Source organism: Corvus hawaiiensis, chromosome 3 (genome assembly GCF_020740725.1).
Source record: "Corvus hawaiiensis isolate bCorHaw1 chromosome 3, bCorHaw1.pri.cur, whole genome shotgun sequence".
Lineage (NCBI taxonomy): Eukaryota > Metazoa > Chordata > Aves > Passeriformes > Corvidae > Corvus > Corvus hawaiiensis.
In genome coordinates, this window is record NC_063215.1 from 63,421,601 (window position 1) to 63,448,764 (window position 27,164).

General features: G+C 39.3%; 1 protein-coding gene across 6 annotated transcripts in view; it reads left to right on the top strand.

Annotated features, from left to right (window-relative positions):
* TULP4 (TUB like protein 4) overlaps positions 1-27,164 on the top strand; it is a 172,169-nt gene that overhangs the window by 111,185 nt on the left and 33,820 nt on the right. For 5 of the 6 annotated variants that reach the window (XM_048298827.1, XM_048298825.1, XM_048298828.1 and 2 more), the window contains 4 exons: positions 2,830-2,958; positions 3,210-3,371; positions 21,053-21,233; positions 23,706-23,840. In XM_048298827.1, coding sequence (XP_048154784.1) covers positions 2,830-2,958; positions 3,210-3,371; positions 21,053-21,233; positions 23,706-23,840 — 607 coding nt within the window. Of the gene's footprint in view, positions 1-1,456; positions 1,462-2,829; positions 2,959-3,209; positions 3,372-21,052; positions 21,234-23,705; positions 23,841-27,164 lie in introns of those variants that run through there. The other variant, XM_048298830.1, reaches the window with a different exon arrangement.

Sequence of the window (27,164 nt, forward strand, 5' to 3'; positions counted from 1 at the left end):
CTCTGTGAGTTGAAGCTGTTAGTAAAAGTAATGATATCTTTGCATTTACGGGTTAGCAGTAAAATTCCTCTTTGCAGAGGGGTAATTCAAGCTTATGCGTTATTTAAGTGTGCTGTCAATGGGCCATGTTTTCATATGCTTTACATTTGAGCCAACATAAAAGCCAAAAGTCATCTTAATACTTAAGGCAATCTTTCCTTTCTTTATCTCTTCTTCAGCGTCTTAAGTGTCTAAAATTGAATTGGAATTACTGAAAGAGTTGTGGACTCAGGTCCTGTAGTCAGATGTGAAATGTAAATTATGGCAGCATCTTTAAAATGACCTCATAAAATAACAACAATTGCTCTGTGTTTAAATGAGTTGAATTTTCAAATTACAAATCTGCTTCCATATGAGGCTATTATCAGAAGGCATATAAAAATCATTGTCTCACTTTCATTTCTGATTAACAAGCAATAAGTTTATTTTGGAAGTTACTAATTTGTATCTAATTGAGATAGATGGAGGCTCTAGTTAATCTTGTTTACATTCAAATGTACCCTTGGATGTTTTATCAAATCTAAACAAAAGATAGGTTGTACAGAATTTGAATTAAAATTTTCAACTTTTAACAAGATTCCTGTTTAAAATAGAAAAGAAACAAAACACAACAAAGTAACTGTTGTCACTTTGCCCATAATTCGTATTACAAAGTCAATTTGTATGTCTAATCTATAAAATTGTGTGTTTATCTCAAATCTTTGACAGAGTAAACAGGGCAATTTTAAGACAGGTAGTAGCACTCTTAATGGTGTTAGCTAAAGCATTCATGTTATTTGAACAACTAGTTCTCTTTTTCTTCCTAAATTTTTTCTAGCAATTCATTCTGGTATGATGCAGAATTGATTTGGTATGATCTGAGAAATGTGAGCAGTGTCTAAGTGTTCAAAGATCTGTTTTTTAGTGGTGATATGTACCTTCTACTCATTAATAGTCATCATTAGCCTTAACAGCTCCCAGCTTTTAAAGATGAAGACTTTTCAGTGTTATCCTTGAGTTTTTCTTCACTTCTTTCATAATGTTGTTAGGCACTGCTGACAACTACAGTTATGTCATCATTGCATTTTGCCTCAGGGTGGATGAAATTATGGCTCTGTGCATTGGATTTTTACCAAAATGAAAAAAAATTTTGACAAATTTGTGCTATTATTGTTTAGGTGGAAGGGACAAAGTGAAACCTCCAACAAAGTGCATCTGCTTGCATTGCTATAATTGAATATTTTATTTACTGCTCTTCCAACATAAGAATTTTTTTAAAAGTTCTGTGTGATATAATCCATCAAGGGGCATGGTATAATTTGCCCAACTGGAAGCAGGACTGGTGACTTAAGAGTGCAGCTGCAAGGTTATAGTTAAGTAAAAGCAAGTGGTTTTCTGCAAAATCTCAAATGGGATTCTTCTAAGCTGTGTAACAACAGAGAGGTGATTTGTCATACTTGCTTCTCCCCATAATTTTTACATATGAATGAATAAATGGTTTTCCTGTGGTTGTTTAGTGGTTCAAGGGTTGATGCTTCGGGTTGGTGAGGTCCACCGATAGACGTGTTCTTAAGTTCTGACCTTGACACTCTGCATAAGTGTAGCACTCACTGAATAAGTATAAGATCATCCCTCAGCTGTCAAGTTTAGGTTTTAGGTATGCATATTTATATCCTAGTTCTGAAAACGACTGCTGATTTCCTTGTGAAGCAGGAAGGGTCTGTCTACTTAGAGCTCATCTTAGGACTGGAATCTTTAGGAGGATCAGTCCATCTCTGTAAACAGCAAAATGTATTTCAGGAAAATTTTGCCTGTCTCTTTCAGATGATTAATTATCTATTTAGTTTTATGAAAAAGCATCATTAGAGCTGGGTGTGTATTAAGTAGTTGAAATAACACTCTACTAATTGAGTATTTAATATATGTTTACTTTGTTTGCAATACTCTGTGTCTCAGTAAAATAGCTGGGGGGCAATTTACTTGTGTGTGAATGCAAGGGTCCCATATATATCTGCATGTTCTTGAAATAAAACTAATTTGGGAAAAAAGTTTTTTAAGAAAAAGTCACTAACAGAAGGTAAATGGTTTTGCTGCCAATTTTTGCTTCAGGCACTAGGATGACATGCTTTTTTCAGTTTTATACTGAGGTCTCAAGAGATACTGTATTTGTTAAAGTGGTATTAATTAAAAATGAAAGAGCAATTTGGTAGGTTTAGACTTGATTAGATTCTCTAGAAAAGCCCAGATAGCTCTAATGTGGAAAGAAGAGCCTGAAGCTGCTTTGTATTCCTTTTGCACTCAGTAGCAAAGCAACTTTCCTATGAAATTTCTTCTCAGGGGTTATTTTGAATATGAGTATCAATCTGAGTATTTAAATTGTGTGCAGAGCATGCTACTTTATTTGAAGTCAGCAAGAGGTGATGATTTGATGAAGAGTCTGACAGTCTCTGAGATTACAGTGGGGGAATCATTTGAGGGAGTGTTGAATAATCTGTGCAGAGCTTCCTGTTTGTGGCTTCTCTAATGGAGTCCTGCACTCCAGCGTTCCCTATGATTTTATTGAAAGTGTGCAATGCCTTCCAAAAATGCCTGATGGTGAGAGACTGCGTGTTTCCTGACAACCGTGACAAAACGATTCCAGCTGTTCTTGAGAGGTGCCTAATGCTGGGCTGAAAATTGCTATTTTGTGCATCTTTAGGGTTTAAATGCAGTGATATTTGTTTGGCAGTATTGTTTAACTGGTTCTTGTTATACAGCTGTTAGCACAACATGCAGGTTTGGTAATGCTGTTTTTGTTTGTAATCTTCTAAGGTTGTGCTGGTGAGATGGAACGAACCTTTCCAGAAATTAGCAACCTGTGATGCAGATGGAGGAATATTTGTTTGGATACAATACGAAGGCAGATGGTCAGTGGAGCTTGTCAACGATCGTGGGGCACAGGTTGGTATGCATGTTTTCTCTGCAGTCAAGAGTGATCAGGTCCTGAGAGGCCAAATGAAGAGGACAATGAATGGTACTTTATACCTTTCAAAAAGCACAGGAGGAAATGAAACATTTCTTTATTGAAAGGAATATGCAAGAATGGGCTAATAGTTGGCCTGTCTCATTCTGTGCACTGCTGCTGTTTATTAAAACAGTAAAAAAGTCCTGCATGGCCCATATATCTATTTTCTTGTCTTTGATATGTTAAGGTAAGCGACTTTACATGGAGCCATGATGGGACTCAGGCACTTATCTCCTATAGAGATGGATTTGTGCTGGTCGGTTCAGTCAGCGGACAAAGACACTGGTCTTCAGAAATAAACTTGGAGAGTCAGATCACCTGTGGCATATGGACTCCAGATGACCAACAGGTAATGAAGATGGGGCAATTAGGGGTGTCAGTTGGGTTGCATTGGTAAGCCATAGAATACACCTCTTAAAAAGTTGTCAAGTAAAGTGGTCACGTGGTAAGATCAGTTTCCATCAAAACTGCTGCTCCCACTGATAATGAAAATTTAATTCATCCTGTTGTCCTTATTAAGCGAATATGATAGTGTACCAAGTTACCCATTGTCACTTTTCACCCTGATTCACACACAGTCTTACTCAAAGTTAGTTGTTTGAGACAGGAATCTGTTAATTGTACCCTTAATTTGTTATTACAGCTATCTTATAAATGCATTTGAGCAGAGATGTAGCCTGGACTATTAAACATCTGACTGATAATTTCTGTGTAGATTTGTCTAGTCTGCACTTGCAGCAAAAGCAATTCCAGCAGCAGATATGGTTATGTTTTGCATTTACATAAGCTAATGGATCTAATTGAGTGTTGGAGAGATGTCTCAACCTTATGCAAACAAGATCATTTAAAAGAAGGCCTTTTTTCCAACCATTGAGCCCAAATGTTGCTGAGCTTTGAGAAATTCTATTAAAAAATCTTCTTTACCATTTTTCTAAAGAATTATAGGGTACTGGACACACCACCATCACAGCATGACTGGGGCTGGGCCACTGGTTTCATTTGCAGAATTCACACCGGTCCCTTGCCTTTCACTGCTGAGCTGACTGGATTGGTCTTTCCTTGCACATGCATGGTTGTGTATGTGTGTATAATTCAGTGCTGGAGGAAATGATGGGAGTAGAGTAGTGCAAAGCAAAACTCTGTTATGATCACAGCTGGATTGTTTTCCTTCCTTCATTTTACAACACCATGGAAAGATGCTGGTTCAAGAGTCAAGGTACCACTGAATTTAGAATACTGTAAATTCATCCAAGGTAGAGTTATTTTGGGAATTGCTAGTGAAATATAATAGCACTAATAATATACATTTCTGCAGCAGCATCTAATAATTCTAGAGTGCTCTGCAAAGAATAATGAATTAATTATTGCAACACTGCTTTTTAAAGCCAGGGAGTCTAACTGCCTCTTTTTGAATCTAGGGAAATGTAAATCTTGACAATAAATAATTTACTTGAGATCAAGAGGAAGAGACAAACAGCAGAAGTAGGAGGGGAAGCTAAGATCTAATAGCTCTCAGTCCTATGTTTTAAACATGAGGCTACCCCATTTGTGTGATGCTCAGTTGTTGCTGCTGTATTTGGAAATATCTTCACTTGAGTGTTTAATTTGGAGTGGCTGACTGCCTTTAATTCAATTTAGCCAATATGTTTGTACTTTCTAATCTAGATGCTCCATAAGTGGTTATTCCAGGAAACAAACGCTTGTTCGGCGTCCAGATAAATGCTTTTGAACATAATGGCCAATTCCAGCTATGTGAAAATGATTTACTTGACTTACAGACCCTGCTGCTGATAAACTCACTGAAATAGAGACCCAATCCAGCCATGAGCTTGATGTTGCTCTGCACAGTTCTCCCTAACTATGTGGTTGCAGGGGTTTGCATGTTAAGTGATGACGGATCTTTGTACTATTCTCCAGAGCTGGTGGAAAGAAGCGATCTTCTAAAATATATCCAGATGTATTTGCCTCTGGAGGCACAAGGAAACATGAATCATAGAGGTGCTTGGCAAGGGACTATGCTCAGTTCAAACTAAAAATAGCAAACAGAGTGAGGGGAAGGACATTGCATATGTTACACATAAATTAGTGTTTATGGAAATGGATACCCTTACTAGCTTATTGCCTTACCTAATTTTTCTCCTGATTGGGGTATGTGCAAATGAGAGCAGGATACTATTCTAGTCTAGAGTAGCTTCAGCACATTCCCTATTGCTTAAGGTACTCTACTTGTCAGTACAGTGATGAAAGATAAATGTTGACATTTAAATTTATATTTTTCTACTGTTCTTTTTGTTACCCCTCTGGCACCATGAAGGTTGGTACTGAAAGTATGCCTGGAAAATATTACACTCCATGATCCCATGACCTTTAACTCAATTATCTTTAAAAGTTACATTTACAAAGGGATTGTATTGTTCAGTATCAATATTCTATTGTCCTGATAGAAATTTGCTCAATACAGTCTGTCTGTTCACCTCACTCTTCACTTCTCGTAACTTTCTCCTTCACTCCTTTCTGCATGCATCCTCCTGGTTTCTTCTGTCTCCTCCATCTTTTTTCCTGTCTGTCTCTTCAGCACCAGTAGCCTGTCACCTCTGTCACTCCTTGCTATGGCTCTGTGGCAGCTCTGCAAGAGTAGGGTAATTTCCTACCACCACCTTTTGTTGGAGACAAGAAAAGGTTGGAGCTGCAATATTGGCAGCCATTGTCTTCTTTGTGGGTGTGGTCTCTGGGTTTGAGTCCTTACTGTGCTTGAAGTAAAGCACCTTGGAGGTAGTGGCTAATGCATAGCGATGGGGTGAGAGCTAGAGAGGTGGCCAGCGTGGAATACAGTCCTGCTGAAATTGAGCATATAATTGTATATTTTAACTGATTTGGTATATATGCTGTCTTGATTAAGTTATAGGCAGATTTTATTAATACTAGCCAAAATGGTTCTGCATTTTCTTTTAGGAAGAGAGTGTTATCATTCTTCTTGTGGCTCAGTTGCTTTTCAGGTTTTTCGAGCGCTCCTTGTCTGTTGGGGACAAACTTATTTTGAGTCATATGGTTGACTGCAGTGCTTTTTCTCAGCATCATCTGTCTCAGATGAACTTCTCATGAAGGTCACTGGCAGATTTCTACTATAGTTCACACCCAGATCTTGAGTCTGGACTTTGAGCTACAGGCTTCAGCTGATTCAATACACAGGCCTTTGGAATGTGATTCTGCATGTTTATGGTATAGGACTAGAAGTCAGTTTTCTCACTTCACTGTGTGTCTGTAGGCCTGCTCATTTAGGCATTTCCTCCTCCTGTACCCTATAACCAGAGCACACGTGTGCCCAAGACAGAGCCCCATTGGGCTCTTGGGGATATACAAATGGAAGATTTTATAAGACTGGGTTGTCTGTGTCTCAGGCAGAGTGCCATGCTTGTGTTAAACTGGGATGGATGGGATTACACAGGAGTGAGACTTTCCATGCACAGTTTTAAAATTTTTTTTCGGGACTACAAGAGGCTGTAGGAGTCGTGTGGAGTATTTTTCTGGTGAGCAGGCTCACTTAAGATCATGTAGGGATGAAAAATATATTTGAAATGAAAAGGAAATTTGAAATATTAGAGAATGCTGTATCCTGTCTTGAGATAGTTCTGTGGTGTTGTCCCATGCTTGTTTTTAAAGAGGGACTGTACATACCAGGCAGATTGAGGACTTCCTAAGTGAGAAAAACTTGACTTTTGTCTAGCCAAAGGGTTTATTTATAATTACAGAAGCAATGTCAGTAAGTAACTGAAGATTGTTCCTAAGCCTGCAAGTCATAAAACATCTTTCCAGTGCTTCATCTCTCTTCCTGTGTGTTTGCTGAGCTCGCAGTGACTTTTTTCTATCAACTTCTGCTGCCCTTAGGCCACCCTTTCCCTCTCTTTCTCCCAGATTTTACCCATTAAAGAGATGATCTGTCTTCATGATGGAGAAAGACACAGTGTCAGAGAACTGGAAGAGAACTGCAGAGGCTCTGATTATCCTTTGTTTATAGCAATATAGTGTAACTCCTTGAACTTCCCTGGGGTTGTTTCTGGTGCTGTTTCTGTGTGTGAAAAGGGGAATCACTCTCCAATAGAGGAAACCCTCAAAGAAAATGAATTAATATATTTTAATTCCTGGATATCCCAAGAGGTGCCAGTAATCTATATTTGTTCCCTGCATCTCTGCTAGTACAAATTATTAGACTTTTCTGACAGCTGTAAGTGCCCATTTCTGTTTTCCCCCCTCCCCTTTTCCTGTTGTAAGCTTTTATTTGTGGAAATTCAGGGACTGGACAGAATTCTGTTTGGCTAGGATGTGACAGACTACGGGAATATGTGAACTTTGCCAGCATGCTTCCTTCTGTTTGCTTTGAAAATAAGTATATAAGCAGGTAGACTAATTTGATTTGCATCCTGCAGGGTACAACATTAACTGCTTGTACGTGGTCCCATTGTGATGCAACATGCACGAGTACTAAAAATGTGTAAATACAGGCCCCAAGGTTCAGCCTCTTCTGTGCCTAATCAGACAAAATTATGCTCCTGGTGAAACAGAAAAGCAGCACCATGTTAGGAACAGATACCCTGTGCATTGAAGAGTCTTGGAAGAAAACAGTGACTCCAGTAGCAAATGAACTGCGTTGTCTCAAACAACGCAGGGTGCAGGAGCTCTGTACATTGTTTTTTTAGAAGTCTGTTGTAGCTTGCAGTAGCTGTGCAGGGAGGCAGTTTCTAAGCTGTTACTCACTCCTGCTCCCAGCACTTGCCATCCCTATTCCCATGGCAACCACAGAGACGCTTCAGCATCTTTTTTCTATGACAAGCAGGAGGCAGGGGCAGGCTTCAGCTCCTTCTCCCTGCCTGCAGTGAATCAGGATGGAGCCCGGGACCCAGAAGGGAGCTCCACGTGAAGAAGGGGATGTGTGTTGACCCTGGGCCCAGCAGCGTGGTTGGGTGGGATCCGTGTGCTAGCACAGCACGTGGTGCTGTGCATGTCCCTGAATAGGGTCAGCACCGTGCTGTGCCCAGCAGCTGCTCTGCGTAGCCACAGCTCTCACAGGAGGCAGGAGCTCATTAACAAGAAGTGCTGTCAAGTGGTTACGGTGGCATCAGGTGTTTTATGAGCTTCTCTCTCAGAGTTCTTGGTTTTGGTATGGCTTTAGTCCTTGGAAGGAGTTTTACCTGATAAATCCCCTTCAGTACAGTCTGCTTTTGGTCCCCTCATTTTCATCTGTGAACTATAATTTGCAGTTGCTACTACCTTTTCAGGGAAACGGTGTTCTGAACAGCTCCTAAGCTGAAAGTAAGGATAGTAGCCTTACCTAGCTTCCAGAACACAGCTTAAAACCAAAGAATTTTTAAGTGTTTGAAAATGTTGCATCTGTTTGGGCCCTGCTCTCATCTTCTCACCTACATCTGCATTTGCCTACATCTGCATTGAAACGAGACGTTTGTGCTTCCACTCACCCTCTTGTTTTTGGTTTTATTCAGGTGCTGTAGCACATGTCTGATTCAGGCATTCCTTGCTATTGTAGTAGTCACCCTGATCAAGTTTAATTATTCTCAGACATCTGGGTGTGTGGAAAAAAATCTTGAAGATGGCCTTCTAATGAGTTGATAGAATGATGAAAGGGAGCTACAAAGGGGCAACGGGGGCAGTATGGGGAAAGTAGCTATTGACCTTAATTATTATGAATGAAAAGAAGGAAGGACAAAATGAAATTTGTAAAATTTGAAAATGTAAGCAATTATTTTGGTCTTTATTAGAATAATTTTTGTTCCTATTAAGGATTTTACAGGTTCACATAAAGGAGCCTTAAAGATGCTGGGGAATAACTACATTTTTTGTGTCTTAACATACAAAAATTAATTGTTTTCTCCCAGGAATTCTGGATGTAGATACTATCAAATGATAGTTACAATGACTACGGCCACTCAGAATTGCACTGTAAGATACAGTAGTTGAAGATGATCTGAAAGCCTTATTTTCATTGATGGATGAATTACTCAGATTACTGGGAAAAATGGCTGGAGGCTTTTCATAGCATTGAAGACTTGTCATTAATGAACTAGGTAGTTTATTCAAGGCACAAGGACTGCAGACAATGGTTAAATCCCATATAAGCATTTTAACATTGCATGCTGCGTAATTGAGCAGCAGCATTAAAATGCAAAAAGAGGACAGGGGAAGGAGACTTCAGTTGTCTTTCAAGACAAATCCATTTGTTATATAAAACAAACAGATAAGACCCATCGCAGCTTAACTGTTTAATATTTTGGACTGTTTTTAGAAGCATTTCAAACCTTTGTGGCAAACTTGCTATGAAAATTAATGATTTCTGCTTCCTTGTGCTAAGGAGTCTGTAAATATTTACTATCCTATTTCAGCCTTTTGTAAACAAAATATGGGGGAGTTATATAAACTTAAACTTTAAATATTTTTGCAGAGACTTTGTATTCTTGGTTTATATATTTATACATGCTGGAAGCCAGTAACACTTTGTTTTTGCTCTTTGCTTGGGGACTTGATTTTTATGATGGTACATAATAGTGACAGATTTTGTGGGAAAAGTGATGTGTATTTTAAGTGCTATTTTGCCTTTCTTTCTCCCATCTCTTTTTCTTATGTTGTTTTCAAGCTACATTATGCTGCTATTTCCTAAATAATAGAGTTCTCTTTTTTTCCTTCCCCTTTTTTTCTGATATCAGTGTATAGTTGTATTGGCATTGTTTTTCCTTTGCCTTTTTTTCTCAAGTAGGTTTTTATGCATCATTCTGCTGAGAATACAGCTTCCAAAAAGAAGGAAGGAGACGACTTAGCTTGGTGCACTGTGTCATTTCTTGGTTGCGCTTTCCTTTTTTCACTAGCAATGAGCAGCTACGCTGCAGATTTTTGTGCTCATATAGGCTTTGCCTTGAGTTCTGGTGGGGGTAGACAACAAGGATGTTCTCCTTGGAGCCTCTGGGGCTCATAGCTTCAGGAGCTATGGCATCTCTCTGTGGGTTTATTCCAGACAAATTTTTCCTGCCAGAAAACCTAGGCTGTACTGCACAGTTACTGAGCGGGTAATTGGAGGAACAGAGCAATAAGGTGATACTTCAATGTGCTTTCTTCTTCCCACTCGCTTCATCTGTGCCTTGCCTAATCTTTCCCTGGATGCTCTCCATCCAGCCTGTAGAGGCAAGGCACTGAGAGAGCTAACGAGATGGTGCCATTTGTTCTAGTCATGAGAGCTGTAACATGGGGGTTGTTTATGGGCTGATGGCATCATGGCTCGTTTTCTCAGTAGCTCCTGCAGTGTTTTGTGTCAAGGCTGTTTCAGATGAGTATTGCACGGAAATTTTTCTCTTAATGACTCTGTCTGAAAGGAGTAATACAACTGTTTTAATGTTTTGCTCGTCCTTGTAGACAGGGTGTTGGATGTTTGTAACTGCAAAAAGCAAATGCCTGGATGGATTTCTACATCCCTTTGGAAGCACAGTGTACTAGGATGTACAGATCAGCCTCTACAGTGTACCTTGTAACTTTCCCTATGACACTCAGGTCACAATATTGCTATTTTAGTTGACTGGAATCTGAAGTTTAAATGCTGCACATTCTACCATGTCTTTGCCTCCCTCAGGAAAGAAGGATGTCGATGGCAGTGACTAGCCAGAGATGGAGGGAGAGATGAAAACTTGTGCTATTCAGTTAATGTGTCCACTTAGCATTTTTATACCCAGTGCTGTTTTACATTTTTGAAGCATCAGTGTTTGAGTCAGCAAAGTAAAGATGAGCACAAATAGAAACAAGACCAGTCTCTGTGTGGGAGGTGTCAGGAAGAAAGAAGCCATTTGCCTCTCCTCTCACCTTGCTGGCACTTGTACCTGAAGTCTTTAGTTCTTTGAAACAGGGAGTGTTTACTTGAGCTTGTGGTTTTGAAAAGCTCTCTGCTATGCTTCAGCTTTGGGGCAGATAGTAGGAATGAGGTTTTGCAGTGCACCTCTGCAAGGAAGCAGCATGTGTTTATGCTGCATTTTAGGCAGTGTAGGGAAAAAATTGAACCTTCTGCAGGAAGGTGCTCTCTAAGGAGAAGTCATATGTAGGGTAGGAAAATTGCTTTAATTTGTTTGTTCGGATTTTGAACTGGTCAGGAGAGGGTATGTGAGTGGAGGTGTAATTCTTACAGAAGAAAACCACTCCAAACTGTGAGGGTTTTACAGCATTTTTCAGAAGAGTCCATTATTCCACTGCCAAAGCCACTTGGCTGAGAATACTTTGGCCTCAGCATCCCTTTGGTTCATCCAGAGCTGTGTGGTCTTTTCAGTTCAAAAGAAATGTAGCTGCCAGCATGGTTGATTTGAACTTTATCATCACTGGTACTTAATCCATCATTTTTTTGGAAGTTGGTAAGAAGACCGGGAGCCGAATGGGGTCTTGAACTTGGGTCAGATGTCTTCAAGCCTGTAAATAGTCTGAAACCTTGGTGCAGGAAAGGAGGATTAGAGTGATTGAATCTGGAGGAGGATATTTGTGGATTTCTGGACTAGGTTTTGTCTGGGAAAGCAAGGCCAAGTTTCACAGTAAATGGCAGAGGAAAGGTGATATTTTTGGAAAGTGATATCACGTAGTCTTTCCTTTCATTTGACAAAAGGAAAGGAGATAGTACGCCAATGGAAAGCGGGAGCAATATCTCTTTATTCTCCAAAACCTTTCCCATCAATGTTTCATGCTGCATGGATTCAGCTTGAGCTCTTTGTTCTTTGTCCAGGAGCCCGTTTCTTGTCAGTGTTCAGATGTTGAGGGATTGTTGGCAAGCTGAAAAGGAATTAATCCTTCCCTGCTTTCCTTGCTTTTTAAGAGAATAGTCATTTTTCTTCAGTGCCTTGTTTGGTAAGAGTTTATTACTCAGCCTGACTCCATGTTGAGTCAGTTACACTTGACCTCGGCCATTCCACGTATTTCCTGACTACGCTGAGTTACTGCTCTCTGCCTGCAAGACCTAGAAGGAGAGGGCAGCAGTTGAGGGACTAACTTCCATTAGTGTATAGCTTAACCCAGGGGCTTCTTGATTTTATATTACGAAATTCAAAACAGCAAGGACATTGCTTCTAAACTGCTTTGTATTGCATTTTCACTGGTTCAGAGTGCTATTCTTGTTTCTAAGTAATACCATTTTCAGTTAGGAAAAAAACACAAACCACAAAACCCCAGCAGAAACTCTCAGACTTCTAAAGCTCTGAATGAGATTTTAGCTTCAGCAGTCAACATATCTTTCAGGAAATAACTAAAACCTGACTTGGGAATAATGCAGGAGACTGCCAAGTGTATCAGTTGACTTCGTTTCCTGATTGAGTGGTTGTTGGTAAAACTAATTGCATTTTCCCACCAAATGTTGTTTTAGTTATAATTGTATATTTGTGAAGAATATGTGTTTTCAGAGACGTGTGTGCTTTCCTGGCAGAGTTTTGTGAGGAATCAGAAAACGGCACTGCTTGAAGAATATTACAGAGTACTTGTGCTGTGGGAGTTCAGTGGTCTTGGAGTCCTGTCCAAGTTAATTGCCACAGAAGATGTTCTGTAGAAGGTGTTCAGCTGTTGGCCTTTTGTTCATTTTGCATGCTGCTTCAAATGTGTTTTTTTCACATTTTAAACTGAGGCATATCATTAATACAGTAAACACTATATAGAAGGGCAACTCTTCACTTAAAAATTTAATTGTTATAGGTTGCTTTCTTGAAAAATGTCTTGAGAGTCAAAAAGGAATATAGAAATGTGTGTGCCTGGAATACACGAGTCAGAATTAGTCCAGGTATAATTACAAGAATGTGTAATAATCAGTCTTTCTGTGATTTACCAGAATGCTTTCAAATAACATTATCTTTTCCTGGACAATTGCTTCTATCCTCACATGTCCAGAGTAGTTAATAGCTTGAGATCCTGGTTTTAAGACTGCTTATATTTTTGACTCCTGAAGTGGCATGCAAGCCTGTATCTCATTTACAGTCATTCAGCCACATTATAGTATTTTAGAGAGAAATAAAGCCAGTGCAGTTTGAATTCCCAGTTTTTAGTATTTCACTATTTATTAAATGGAATTGTCACCAAGATCTTTGATGGATTTACTCTGCCTTCTCATTTGAGGGCTTTGTCATAGTTTTCTAGATCCTATGGACTTTGTAAAAGAGAGAATGAACAGGCCTGAAAGTAGGTAACTAAGCCAGTGCTGCTTTTGAAAGGATTAATGGCCTCAAATGAGAATTTTACCGCTATATGTATGTTTATATATGTAGCTGGCTGAATGATCCTGGGCTGTACCAGCCATATGTGTGGCTGGTAATTCCTCATGTCCAAAGGAAACAGAAACTCTTCTTAAGATTTTTGGATATAAAGGCAGTCAGGGAAAATCTAGTGCTTTCCCCCTGAGCTTGGATGTGAATTTTAGTGATGTCTCTCTTTGTGTCAGTTCAATAAATCGTTTTACAGTGGCTGAATTTTTAATAGAAATAGAAAGTATTCAGCAGGAGACAAGCTGTCTCCCTCACTCTGCTTTTCTTTATTTCTCGCTGCATTTTGAGGTAAAAAGAAGGAAAGCCAGAAATATGACACTGAAAAAAAACTTTCACTTTGTAATGTGCAGAGAGAACTCCTGAGAGGAGTTCGCTGCACTGTCTCCTGCTTTGTGATGGAGAAACAGTAAACAAGAAAAGCCCAAGGAATGCAAAATGCTAATACTACATTTAAATGGACTGCAAAATGCTGTAGTTAAGCCTTGGCAACACTGACATTCTTTTGTTAGGCTAATGAATGAAAATAATTAAAGGCAATAATTTTCCCTCTAGGGAGTTGTTACTAGGCCTACCTGAATAAATAGAAGGTTGATCCATCATTTTGTATATTTATCACTTTATAGTTCAGTTAATTTTCAATCAGCAAAATAAATTTATCTCTATTAGTATGATGGCAGTATGGTGACAACTGTGAAGGCTGTTCCTATCATAAGTACTAATGCTTGTCCAGATGACTAAATCAGAGCAAACAGAACTAATTCAGCTTCCTTGAACTGCTCAGCATCTTCTGACAGTGCAAAGAGTTGACCTTATTAGCATTTTTGCAGTGTGCTTTCTGAGGTGGCTAGTTTTTCCTGTGGGGGAAGATGTGGGAGGAGACTGAAGGAGAAAGCATAAAGACAGGTTTAAATTTTGAAAAAGTGAAGGTCAGTGAAGCAAAACATAAAACGAGGCAGCTGCGAATGCAGAGCTGCACAGGGCGAGTTGTTGGTGGCAGCATTGATATAGCCTGGTATGATGGCACCAAGATTTCAGCAGGTGTGTGTGCCAACAGACACACACACACACACGAAGGCAAAGAATAAAACAAAATGCTGGAAGGGCAAGGTTTGCCAAGTGCATAGGAAGAGGAATCCTTCAAACTTTGGAAGTACAACCCTGGAGAACATTAAAAACCAAAAGCAAAAGTTTTTGTGAGCTTATTCGTGGTTTACTTGGTCACAAGACGGTGATAAGCTTTCTGCCCTGGGCTACAAGACTCGTAACTGAGTCTAAGAAAATTAAAAGAGGGTCCTAGAACAAGTTAGTTTGAAATGCAGCAAATCCCTCTGTCTGACTGGTACATCCAAATATTATGAAAGATCTTGAATGTGCATAACTTAGCTTCTAGCAGAAATAATCATATCTGTGTCCTTAGTCTTGAAAGGCAACTCTATTTTCCTGCATTACTTTTAGAAAAGGGTTTAGGAACATTCAAGAAACGTGAAAATAAGGTTTACATCTGCACCTCACAACTGGTTTAAGCAAAAATTGAACAGGGAATAGCGAAACACCTGTTAACTTGTCTGAAAATCCTGGGTAGGATGTTTCTTCCAGAGGGAGATCATGATTCATGAGTCTCACAGAAATCTTTGCATGTGTCAGTAAAAATGATGACTAGGAAAAAAAACCAGCCGAAATAGTATATTAAGTTCTGAAAAAGTCAACACATTCCAATGCAAATAGTCCCCCTCTTAGGATTTCCTGACAGAAATACCTGCTTTGGCACTGTGGTGATAAATCCTCTGCAGGGAGGAACTGGCAGGTATAGATACCCCAGCAAATTGTACCAATACGTATTGTACCTACTGCATTTGGATGGATTAGCAGGGCAGAGAACTGGCCAGGAATCAATCTACAAAGGGCAAGACTGAGGAATCAGTTTTCACTTAAAAACGTAGAGAGTGGGTTCACCTTTGTCACACTCTTTTAAATTATTTTTTATTTTAAAATGCAGCTGCTTAAGATATTTACCCTTGTAGGGCAGCAACACTTACAGGTTGCATACACTTTTAGTTGTATTACTTAGGGCTATAGAATGCTTGAGCATTTCATGTCCAGTAGACCTCAGTTTGCTGGACTGGCCCAGTAAAAATCTTCTAGGACACATCCAAGTCTTTGCTTTTCTAATGTGATCAGTCGCTTTCTGGAAAAACTTTGGTCACTTTGTGCTTCTAGCTGCTACCTGTCCTGTGGGAGAAGGAAGATCTATAACTTGAGAAATTGCTCAGTGGAGTTACAGACAGCTTAGCCACATCTTAGGGAAGATTAGAACACTTAAGATTTCATGACAAATTACGTTAATTTTCAGAATGTTTCAGTGTGTCCAGGAATTTAGATGCAATCTATTCATGCACCTTCCTTAGCCCCACAAGGCAAGGTCTATCTGTATGTGAAAATTGGGATTTTAACAGTCAGGTTGTACTAGGATGGAGTTTGCTGGATTCATTTTCAATGCTGTTTTAATTAGTGGAGTCTATGAGTTGTTTTGCTTTTGTGAGTTGTCAGATGTATGTTCTTTGTAAAAAGTCAGAGAGGATCTCTTAAAAATCCTGAGCCAGCAGGAGTAAAACAGACACATGTTCCTTTTTTAGCATTCTATCATTACAATACTGGAATATCTCACTTTAAAAGAGCTACCCTAAAGTAGCTTCCAATGGCTTTATGTTTCTTCCAGTAGCTATAGCAAATCCAGCTTCTAATGCTTCAACTTCAGCTTCTGTCAAAGGTTTGGTCGTTTCCCTGATGCAGAATGACAGCCCCTGTTCTAAAAATGTATCAATTAGATTTCCAGGGAGTTTTGTTTAACCAGCAACATTCAAAACCTTCAGTGTTAGTACTAAATGTCATGAAGAGAGGCATCTTGTTTTATCAATATCTTTCTGTAACAGTATTGACTGTTTAGTTTGTACAACCAAAACCTGAGATTGGAAATAATTCTGTCTTTTACTCCTCATATGTAAATAGAGTCATTGAATACTTTATAGCTGGGATTGGAGTTATCCTTGGTTATTTTAAAAGTCAAAGTGAGTGTAGTTCTGGAAAGCTTCTTTGACAATGAAGACAGGCAAAGATGCAGGAATGGGCTGTGGCTAGGTTCTCTGCAGATGTAAGTCAGCACAGCTTCCTTGGCTTAAGTCTGTAAATCCTAACAATTTAGTTTTCTCAGCTGCTGCATGTTACCAGATGTCATGAGATGGTAGGATCTCCTCCCTTCCTACTGGGCTGGTGTATTCCAGTTATCATAGAGCTTGAGTGTTGTTACTGTTGATGAGTTCAATTTACTTACATTAAACCAAATTAAATAACAACAAAATGTGTTTTGTGCAAAAAGAGCACCACTGTTAGAAAATTATACTTTTACAAAATAGTGGGCCTCCTGAGCTGGACCTTCAATGCACCAGGTCTTTGGTCACTCCATCGTGGCTTTGTGGATCTCAGTGCTGCCAGACTGCTTTCTGCTGGTCCTTTGTCTCGTCCAGAGCATTACAGCATCACAACAGATCTTACAGGAACTGTGAAGTTCAGCACAACCGATTTGTGTGTAGCAAAGCCACACAACACATTCAAGTTGTTTCTCTTGAGCTGAATTTTCAGCTTCTTGGCTGTTCTAATATTCATCTCCTCGTAAGAGGAATGCTTCAGAGCAGAATACCCCATCTTTTGCTTACCATATGTCTTTTAGAAATTGGTGTATTTCAGACTGTTAGTTGAAGGGTCCTTGATATCTTGGGCATTTAAGAGGGTTGCAGTCCTGAATGGTATGTTTCATGGATGACAGTTAAAAAATCTTTAGTTGAAAAACCTATTCATTTACCAAAACTAGGTTGTGAAACTCATCTCAAGTCATCACATAGATTAAAGAGGTCAGCACATTCCAGAGAAGGGTGTTTTTCAGTTATTCAGATTTGTTATAATAGATAGGAATCACCCCAAGCTTGGGTTTCGTGGAGAACTAAGGCACTTGTGTTTCAGAACTGAACCCAACTTTCAGCTCTTGGTACACTTGGAAAACCGTGTGTGCTATCCCAATGCTGTTTATCACAGTTTTCCCTTCAAAGCACACAACATCTGGGCCCTACAGGAGCTCTGCATTTGTGTGACTTTTAATCAGCTACAGCTTCACTGTAGTGTAGGCTTTGTCATGTTTGATGTTTTGTAAAGACATACTGTATTTATGTTGTGGTACTGACTCACACTCGGAATGTCTTGGGTGATTTTAGGTATTTGGTTATCAGATTTCCTGCAAATGCAATTCTGCAAGTGGTAATACATGTAAGATCAGTTGTAATAATGAGCAGTGTGAAAGGAGAGGAGATGAGTCAAGAGAAGATCAGAACTAGGGGCCAAAGAACCATTTCAAAATAAGTAGTTGGGGTTTTTTTAAATTACTCTTATTGTCACTTAGCTTTTGTATTCAAGGGTTAACAAACCACTATAACTTGTTTGTTACCTTTTTCCAACATTCCGTCTGACCACCTAGATCTGCAAACACAAAAAAAATATGCAAAAAAATTAATTTGGGCATCTTAAATGTAACTTTTTAGTTTCTCTATTAGATCCTTTAGGGATATCCTGTGGCTCAACCTTTTGTCTGAAGGTTAAGAGAGTTTTATTTGTCAGACATAAGTAGCTTGAGTGTGGCATTTATAACCTGAGTAATGTTATGGATAACACCATTAGAGATTTTTACAGCTTCAGCAGGAGTTCAGCCAGCAGGACTATCAGCCTGATAAATGCTTTTCTTAAAGGTTGTATTGCTACAATAACCCTGAAACTTAAAGCTGTTCCTTGAAACCTACAGCCTGGCTAAAGAGATGAAGTGTGCCCTCTGATATTTCTAGGTTGCTAAAGAGCTCTCTCAAGTTCCAGTGCAAGAATTAAGATGCTGACATGCAGCTGTTCTGAATTGGAAATTACTGAGTACTTCATAATTTTAAATTATTTGGGGGCAGTGCTACTCAAAAGAATTAGCTTTAGATTGAGATGAGACTGAACCTGTTGAGTGATGAGTCCAAAGATTTTATTCCTACCCAATTATAAAATGTTTCTGCAGGGTTTTAGGAGGCAGACTCTTGTACTGCTGCTTTCAGAAACAATAGAGTTTCACCTCCTCTGTTTAGGCATTTGCAGTTGTAGAACTTTCAGGAGACTAGTAAAAAACTAATCTATAGAGTAGACTGAGAGCAGTGTTAGAAGCTAGAAATGACAACTGGTAGGATTTTGCCTTTGTAAAAGTTTGTTTTGTTGAGATCAGAAAGAGAGTGGCTGTGTTTTGAAAGTGAATAGTGAAAGTGGCTGTGCACTGATCATGTATGTAAAAACAGTTGAAATAATGAACAATATGAAAGTGATGCCTTAGGTTTTAATTTTTATATTTTTCAAATCCATACTGCCTAGTGTGTAACTCTGAAGTTTCGTGTGGCCTGTTAGCTGCTGTTCTCTCATGCTGGTTAGACATAACAAACCCTCTCTAGGTTTGCTCTTCAAGGACACCTTGATTGTCCCAGGCCCCAAAATGTGTAAACTAAAGCCTTGAGAGGAGGAGCAAAGTTGGGGTAATTACATCATTAACTGAAATTATAATTGGAGAATTAGTTCTGATATGCAAATGGACCAAACTAATAAAAGTGTGAAGAACTCGTGACCCAGGGTCCATCTTGGGTGGAGCCCCTCATAGGCTTTACACTCTCAAGGTGTGCCTTTGAAGGCCCTTCAAATAAATACCTACTTTTATTCTTGTCTAGCCTCTATTTTCAGGTAGCCACTTCAAGGCATCAAAAGGAGATGGGATGATACAAGTGGAAGAAGAATAGAATAAGGGATCTTAAGGGAGGATAGTGTGAGATGAACAAAGGTTGAGTTCTTGCTTTTACATCTAGAATGGTAATCTGAGGCTTTTAGAAAACTTCAGCTGCTGTTTTAACCCAGCAACTATTTAACACAGAAATATGTGTAACATGTAATGATTACAGTTAAGGCATTCAGATACTGATTTTTTCAATATTTTTGATAATGTGAAACAACTCCATTGTTTTTCTTAAGATTTTAATGACTTATGGGAGTTCTTCTGTTAAATTTCCATTCTAGTTTACAACCTTCATTATGTTGATCATAGAAAAAATTTTAGTGCTTTCTTTTTTTGACTAAGACTTAAGAAGCCACACTTCCTTTCTGAAACTTCCAAAAGTGCAATAATGACAAATTGCATAAGTCTGATACAATACACACATTGAATACTGCAAGTCTGACACAGCATCTCAGTTGGAAAATAGAAAAGAGGACCTCTGACAGCAGAGGTCACCAAGGGTGATTGCAGGCTTTGAACCACAACTGTACAGGGAAATTCTAAGTAGGCTATGATTCTTCAGCTTGGGAAAGAGATGACTAGGGAATTAGAGGTCTGTAAAATTCTGACCAATGTTGAGAATGTAAGTAGGGAACAATTATTCCGTGTTTCTTTCGTTGTTAAGAGCCAAGGTTGCCAAATGAAACTATCAATTATCAAGGAAGAGGGATTTTTGTTGTTGTTGTTGTTGAAAAGTACAAGAGTGTGCAGGGGAGATGCCTGCTCAGTGCATCTTTTACTCTTCCCCAAACACTTGACCACTCTGAAAGGTGAGATACAAGGCTAGGTGAATTTCTGATCTGGGCATATGTAATTGTTAGAATCTTAAATTTACAAGTACTGGAAATAGGTGGTAGACTGAAGAGCAATTGTAAGATTTGACCTTCCTTTTAGCCTCATTATTAATGCTGGCTAGTTTTCAAGTTGATATGTGCCTTTAGACTTGCTTTAAAATGTATTTGCCTCATACAGAATTATGTGATAACAGCAACAGCCTTGGCTAATGCATTTATTGCTTTAGGATTTATTAGTCTTTATTTCCTGAATTTTTTCTAAAATTCATCAAATATGCAGGATCTTAACTTTCGTAAAGCCTCAAGAGAGAAAATGTTTATTAAAAAAGAAATTGCAGGTTCCAATCTGTCTGACTTCAGTCTGTGTGATTGGCTATGGAGTTGTTTAAGGGCGAGAAAAACCTTGGATTATCCATTTTGTGTTTGAAATGGTGGGTGGAAGCTCTTCTCTTCCTGAGTGTGCGGCACATTGCCATCCCCTTGGCCTATGATAATCTACTTCCAGCTGACTGATCATACTGCTTTTGCCTCTTTTCTTTTTGGAAGGCATTCTCCCACCTTCTCCAGCTCATCAACTGAATAACCCGTCCTTCTCTATTCAGCTTTCTATTTCTCACAAGCCATTTGAAATCTCTGCTAGGACCTCACTTTTGTCAGCTGTGCCTTTTCTTTTGATATTGTTATGACTGATGCACACCTCAGTTTCTGCCACCAGGTTTAGGAGTTTCTGTATTATCCAAGAATACTGCAGAATCTATGGTAGCCTTTCTGCCAGCTCACTTTAATTGCAGTAATGATGAAAGTGTAATGTCTCTTGTTAAAGTGAATGAAATACATCCACCATGAAACACTACTTGCTCACAAATTTTATGAACTTACCTGTAGATTCTGCTGCTTTAAGTTCATTCTTTAGATTCATCTTTGGTTGCAGTGTCCTATTCTGGCACCATTTCACATCCATGATTGCTTTGCTTTCAGTTAATTCCCAGCGTAGCTAGTTGATTACAAGATGCATTTGAAGGAGGATCCTGTGGCTGACATGTGGTGGGACTGAGGGCTGTCGTGTTTTTTTCAGGTACTGTTTGGCACTGCTGATGGACAGGTTATTGTCATGGACTGCCATGGCCGAATGCTGGCCCACGTGCTCCTTCACGAGTCAGATGGCATCCTCAACATGTCCTGGAACTACCCCAGCTTCCTGGTGGAGGACAGCAGCGAGAGCGACACGGACTCTGACGACTATTCCCCACCACAAGGTAGGGTTATGTGCACATCCTTCTGTTTCAGCTTTGCAGGTACTCATGAAGACATCTCAAATGCCAGAGTGTTGTCACGCTGTACAAACCCAGCTGGGTGGCCACAGTTTGGAGCTCTGGTGGAGCAGAGAGCTGGTATGGGAGAATGGGTTTGTTCCCAGCTCTGCCACCAGCCTTGCTGCAGGTCATACCTCATCTGTGCTGCTCTGCCTCCATTTGCACAAATGAGATAACAACACAAAGCTCGATAAGTTTTCGGTGAGGGTGAGTGAAAAACAGTGGATAGGGACATGTCAGGTTTCACTGATAAGCAGATAGGAGGTATTGCAGTGGTTCATGTGTATGGAGGTAGTCAGAATGAAGCCACAGAAGTTAATGCACTATTATATAGATTCATGTGAAAAGACAGCAGTACTAGATGTGGTGTAAAGTGCTATATATTTAGTTTTCTCTCTGTTTCATAGGATTTCTGTAATGGTCATCGTTACAGTCCCATCCTTGATAGTCCTGACATAAAGAGTTCCATAAATACTGTAGAAGGCTCAGAAATGAAGATATTTCCTGCAATTACATGGAGTGGGAGCAGAGTGACTGGAGCTGGCTGGAGTTATTAATTCGCATGCTTCAGAGCACATTGCCAGTCTGAGAGTCAGGAATAAATCCTTCCCTCTCCTTACGTCTCAATACAACTCACTTGGTGAAATATTCTGGTTTTAAAGTCTTTGGAAATCATCTGTAGCAAAGGCTTATGAGGCCTAGGTGTCCATGCACAGTCAGTCAAGTAATTACTTCTCATTCAAGTAATGATAATACTTCCTGTCAATGTGGCTGATCAGTTTATAAACTCTAGGTAAGCTGTTCCTTGTGTTCCACTGTATCAAGCCTGAACTAAATTAAGAACTAAGTTAATACAACAGTGATTATACAGTGAAAATTTTAAATACATAACAACTAGGAATAACTCTGAATTTGCATCTTGGATCTGAACCTCTGATATGAGAACTTTTGCAGTTCTAACTCTAATTTGGATTCAGACCAAAAAATCTACCTTTTCCAGTATATGTGTCTATATAATAAGCTTATGTATTTATCAAATATTGAAAGAAGATAATCTGATCACCTGGTAAAATGTTAGCATATTTTAAAACTGAATTTTGTTTTGGCTTTTATGCCTCACTTCTGGTACTGGGTAAGATTTCTTACCTTAGAAGGAAAGAAACAAACTTCAGCCTAGCAAGCTCCTAAAGCAAGACAGTCAACAACAATAAATTGGATTTTTTCTGGGTTTTTAGTGTGGTTTTTTTTTAAATACTGAGGTTCCAGTTGGAGGATGGTGAAATTGCAGAGTACACAGATGAGAACTTAAATGATCCAAATGTGTTAGCTTTTTCTGAGTCAGTCAGGGGGTGGGTGGTCTCGTTACAAGCCTACAAGCCTATTTTAATGATTACCCAAACATGATGTGTTTTCTTTAGAGCAGATGCAGCATAAACCTCTCAAAGGTGACAAGCCTTTGACTCACACAGATGTGTAGGAAGGACTAGAAGTTTGTTGGGATTTTCATATTAAATTATATACACACAGAGGTGCTAGTTACTAGATACCTTTCTCCAAAGTGCTTTCTCATCAGCTTTTTTACAAGTCCAGGAAGCAACAGTACTCTTAACCGGTTCTGCCATTTTTGTTGACTGGAAAGATGTTGGCTGGGCCTTGAGAGGCGCTTAATCAGGAAAAAGAAACTGTAAACAGAAGGAGTTAAACAGCAAAAGCTACAGATGGCAATATTGGTCATGAAGTATTTGAACGAGGGAATTTTAGTGAATCACTGAAAAACAAGCCCAGAGGAGCAGAGACTTTGCAGAAATGGTTTTTAAAGCCAAGTGTTCCATTTGGGCTCACCTCTGTGGGTGATCCTGTTATGCAGAAAGGCAGGTACCTTTTCATGCTGCTGCCTAGACATTTAGAATGCAGTAATTTGTGAAAGGTCAGTACATTCTCTTAGAAGTTCTTAAAATATCTCTATGTGACTTCAGGAGGAGTCTTTTGCCCAAGCAAAAAGTGTATAGAACAAATCACTTTTAATGTCATTGTATTGTTCATCATGCTGGTTTTCAACTGGGGTTCCAAGAAAGCCTTCCAAGGCATTGTTTGGGGTTTTTTTGTCACTCTGGGGAGTTGACAGTGGAGAAAGACTGAAAAACACCGCTATGTAACATAATAGTATATGCATAAATCACTGTGGTTATGCTGCAGTAAAACTTGACAAAGTAAAAGCACTGAGGTTTCACAGAAACAGAGAAGCTTAACTAGCTAAACCTGCTTTGCTTGTGCCCACAGATGCTGCAGAAATAAGCAGGTAGAGAGGCTTGAAACAACTCCTGATGGTGGTAGGCTGAAGTACAGTGTGTTTCGGCCTGGATGTGATTATTTTTGGTTGTTTACCTTTTGCTCACTCAGAGCCTCCTTTTGCAGATGGACCAGCTGCATATCCAGTCCCAGTGCAGAACACCAAGCCACTACTTACTGTCAGCTTCACGTCAGGAGACATCAGTTTAATGAACAATTACGATGACTTGTCTCCTACTATCATCCGCTCAGGGTTGAAAGGTACAAAAAGAAGCCATTTCTTCCCCTTCCTATGCCCTGTTTTTCTTGTATTTTTGATGCTGTGTGCATGGGTTACATTTTTGTGGCTCTTGCTCCTTAACCCAGGAGCCCTCGGCGCTGTTATTGCCGTTTCCAGCAGTGACACCTGCTGGAGGAAGAGCAGCTCTTGGCTGATGGAGTTTTTGTGTTTGAAAAAATGTTTCACAATATTTTTGAGATCTTATTTTTATGGCACTTTTGTAGAGCTCTTGATGTGTTTTGCAGTTTTCCAGCAGAATGCATTAATATGTTTATGCTTCTTTGTGTGAATGTCTCTGCTATGTAACACTTTCTTTGCATGTTTAATTTACAAGGTCTTCCATACTTTTGGTAACCTCATATAAATTACAATGCTGCTTTGGTTCTCACTATTATTGAAAACTTGTTAGAATTATTAATTATCAAGAGGCAAATTACTCTGAGAGAGGAAAAATTTCAGTGATTAATTACTATACATCTTGCTAACGGATATGCATGAATGTTTGTACAATCAGTATTCTATGTAAAATCTTGAATTCACATTGAAATTTTTACTCTTCTTACCTATTAAAAATGTCCTTTACTTTTCCAGCAGTCTCAGTGCAATTTATTGTGCTTTGCCTGCAGAGACATTTTTATTCAATACAGCACATAGGCACATACTTAAATATAGGTTCCACTGAAGCTTTTTCATCTCCACAGATAAATTAGTTTTAAATTAGATGAAAAGAGAATTAGGCTGTTGGAGCAGACTCTTAGCGGTTCTGAAATAGTGGGATGTTTTTGGTGAAAAGTTGCCCTAACACCAGCCCCATAGTTTTTGGGTGATCTGCCATGTGCAGTAGCCTTAGGAGGTAAAAAATTCACCTTTGAGGTTTCTTTTCCACTCCTTCCTCCATCTGTGCCAACAAAAGAAATGTGTGAGTGGCAAAATGCAGATTCATGAGACAACCCTACAATCCAGAAAACTTCATCAGCTGAAAGGATACCAAAAGTGTGGAAAACTGGAGCCAACTTACAGAGGCTATTGTGATAATCACTACTGGGTCTGCTCAGCATTTCTACAGTATTAGAGTAATTAGAGTACTGAGCAGTCTTGAGTTGTCATCTAGTCTCGCTTTCAACTGGAAACAGTAGGAGAAACAAGCCCCATCTTATTCCCTGTTCAGAGTTGCAGGACTCTGTCTTGCTGAGGATGTCTGTCCTGTTTCTCTTTCCCCATTGACTTTCAGTAGTGGAAGAAAAATCTCTTAAGTATGTCACCCTCCTGTAGCAAAATATTGATGTGCTAGATAGGGTAGAAGTATTTTTATTAGTTGTAGACTGGACTACATCGTTTTCATCGGTAGACAAAAATTGTGTGGCATCTTACTGGATTGGGAATGTGTATGAGACAGAGAAACGTGATTGGGATATCACTGTCTGTTGTTTTAAGCACTGTACAGTGGAAAGTATTTCACATCTGGTTTTATATAGATGTCCGCACTTCTTCTGTCTTCATATTTTTTTTTCAAGTGACTCTAAATTTTACTGGCTTCTATCACAGGCAAGAATGCGCAAAACTACCAAGTATGGTCTTCAGTATTGTCTACAAGTTCTTGTTCATGTGTTTGTGTTTAAAATCTCACAGTATTGCTCTGTGATCTCTGCAGCAGATATCCTTGCCTTTATAGGCTGCTGTAGGCTACTAAATGTGTTTTTAAAGCAGGCAAGTATGAAATTATTTCAAGCAGTAACAATATATTTTTTTCCATTCTACTAGTTTTTCAGAGCCATCATTTTACTGGGAATATTTCTGTTAAACTGACAGAGGAAAAACTTTGATTACCCAAATAAAAGTTCTTCTTTTCATCCAGCTTGAACAGTCCTGGTAGCTTTTGTCAGTCCTAGTGGAGGTCCTGAACTGTTCAGATGTATCCTTTATTTTTTTTGTGCCTTTTAACTTGGTGATTCTCAGAGCACCGCTACCTGCAGAACTGCTGAGCTGCATCTACTAATTGTACTAGTTAGCCACAACTACTGCCTGCAGAGCTGTTGCACATTTACAGTCCTCTGTGTTCCAGGTTGGCTGGTATACTGCCTGTGGTGGCTGGGAAGTAGTTTTGAGGGGTGACTGATCCACTGATTCTGTTTTAGACCATTAGCCTAGATGAAACCTCCAGATAATTTTTAATCTCTGTGTTGGTGCTGAGAACCTATTTATCAGTTATTTTGTGTAAAGGTCCAGTAGTCATTGAAAATCCTGTTGGCAGTGGAGGCCTATCAGTAGAGCCACACTGTCCTGGGAGGATGCTGCAGCCCACATCCACCCCTTTGCTGCCTTTGCAGCAGTCTAGTTGTAGGAGTTTGAGAGAGAGGGAGAAAACTGCTGGACAAAGTAACCACTCCTCTTCCTCTTGGCATGGGGATCAGCTGCAAGTTTTACCTGAAGACATGTATCCAAAGGACACAGCTTTTTCATTATGGTAGTTCTGTAGTTATCCAGTTACCAAAAGTGGAGCTGTTCAGCTTGCCTTGTTTATTTCTAACTTGCCTATCTTTTTCCTCTCTGAGAAAGATTAATTAAATCCCATTGTAGGTTACTCAGAGGGGTGAAAACTAAGAGAAAACAAGACGCATACAATGCCTAGCTGTGGAAAAATTACCTTGAGGAACATGCAGTTTCCCTCTGATATGTACAGAAGCATAATTCCCATAAGAAATATCAGAAAGTTGAAATAATACAAAACCATTTTAAATTGCACATAAAAGTCCCTGAAAATGACAAGTTGACAACTTGAAACAATTTTGAGATCCTTCCTGCCAACTCTCATTTCTCTCCTGCTTCTTCATTTGAAGACAGCTTCTCGCCCACAAGTGTCTTCAAAAGGTTCTTGGCAGATTGAGCATCCCAGAGCACGAAAGTTTTGTTTTTACTTTCACTTTGTCTCAGACAAAATAGCTGCCTTTCACCTCTGGTTTAAGAGTAAAAAAGATTTAAAGACTAGCTCAGTATTCCTTGAACATGCAAATCTGCCTTTGAAACACGAGCAGAAATGCAAAATACCGGTTTAGAGTTACTCTTGAAGTGTCACAAACAACTAGAGGATATAAGGGTTTGAAATAAGCATCCCCAAATTAAGTTGTGGGCGTCCCTCATCATGAGGTGCCTGTAAGAGAAGTAACTGATATGTATATTCATATCCTTGTATATGAGAGCCTGAGCAGTCCCTGTGTGATTCCAGCAAAGCCCTGCTAAGCAGGTGAGTAGATTTTCACAAGTCAGAATCACAGAATCATTAGGGTTGGAAGGGACCTCTGGGGATC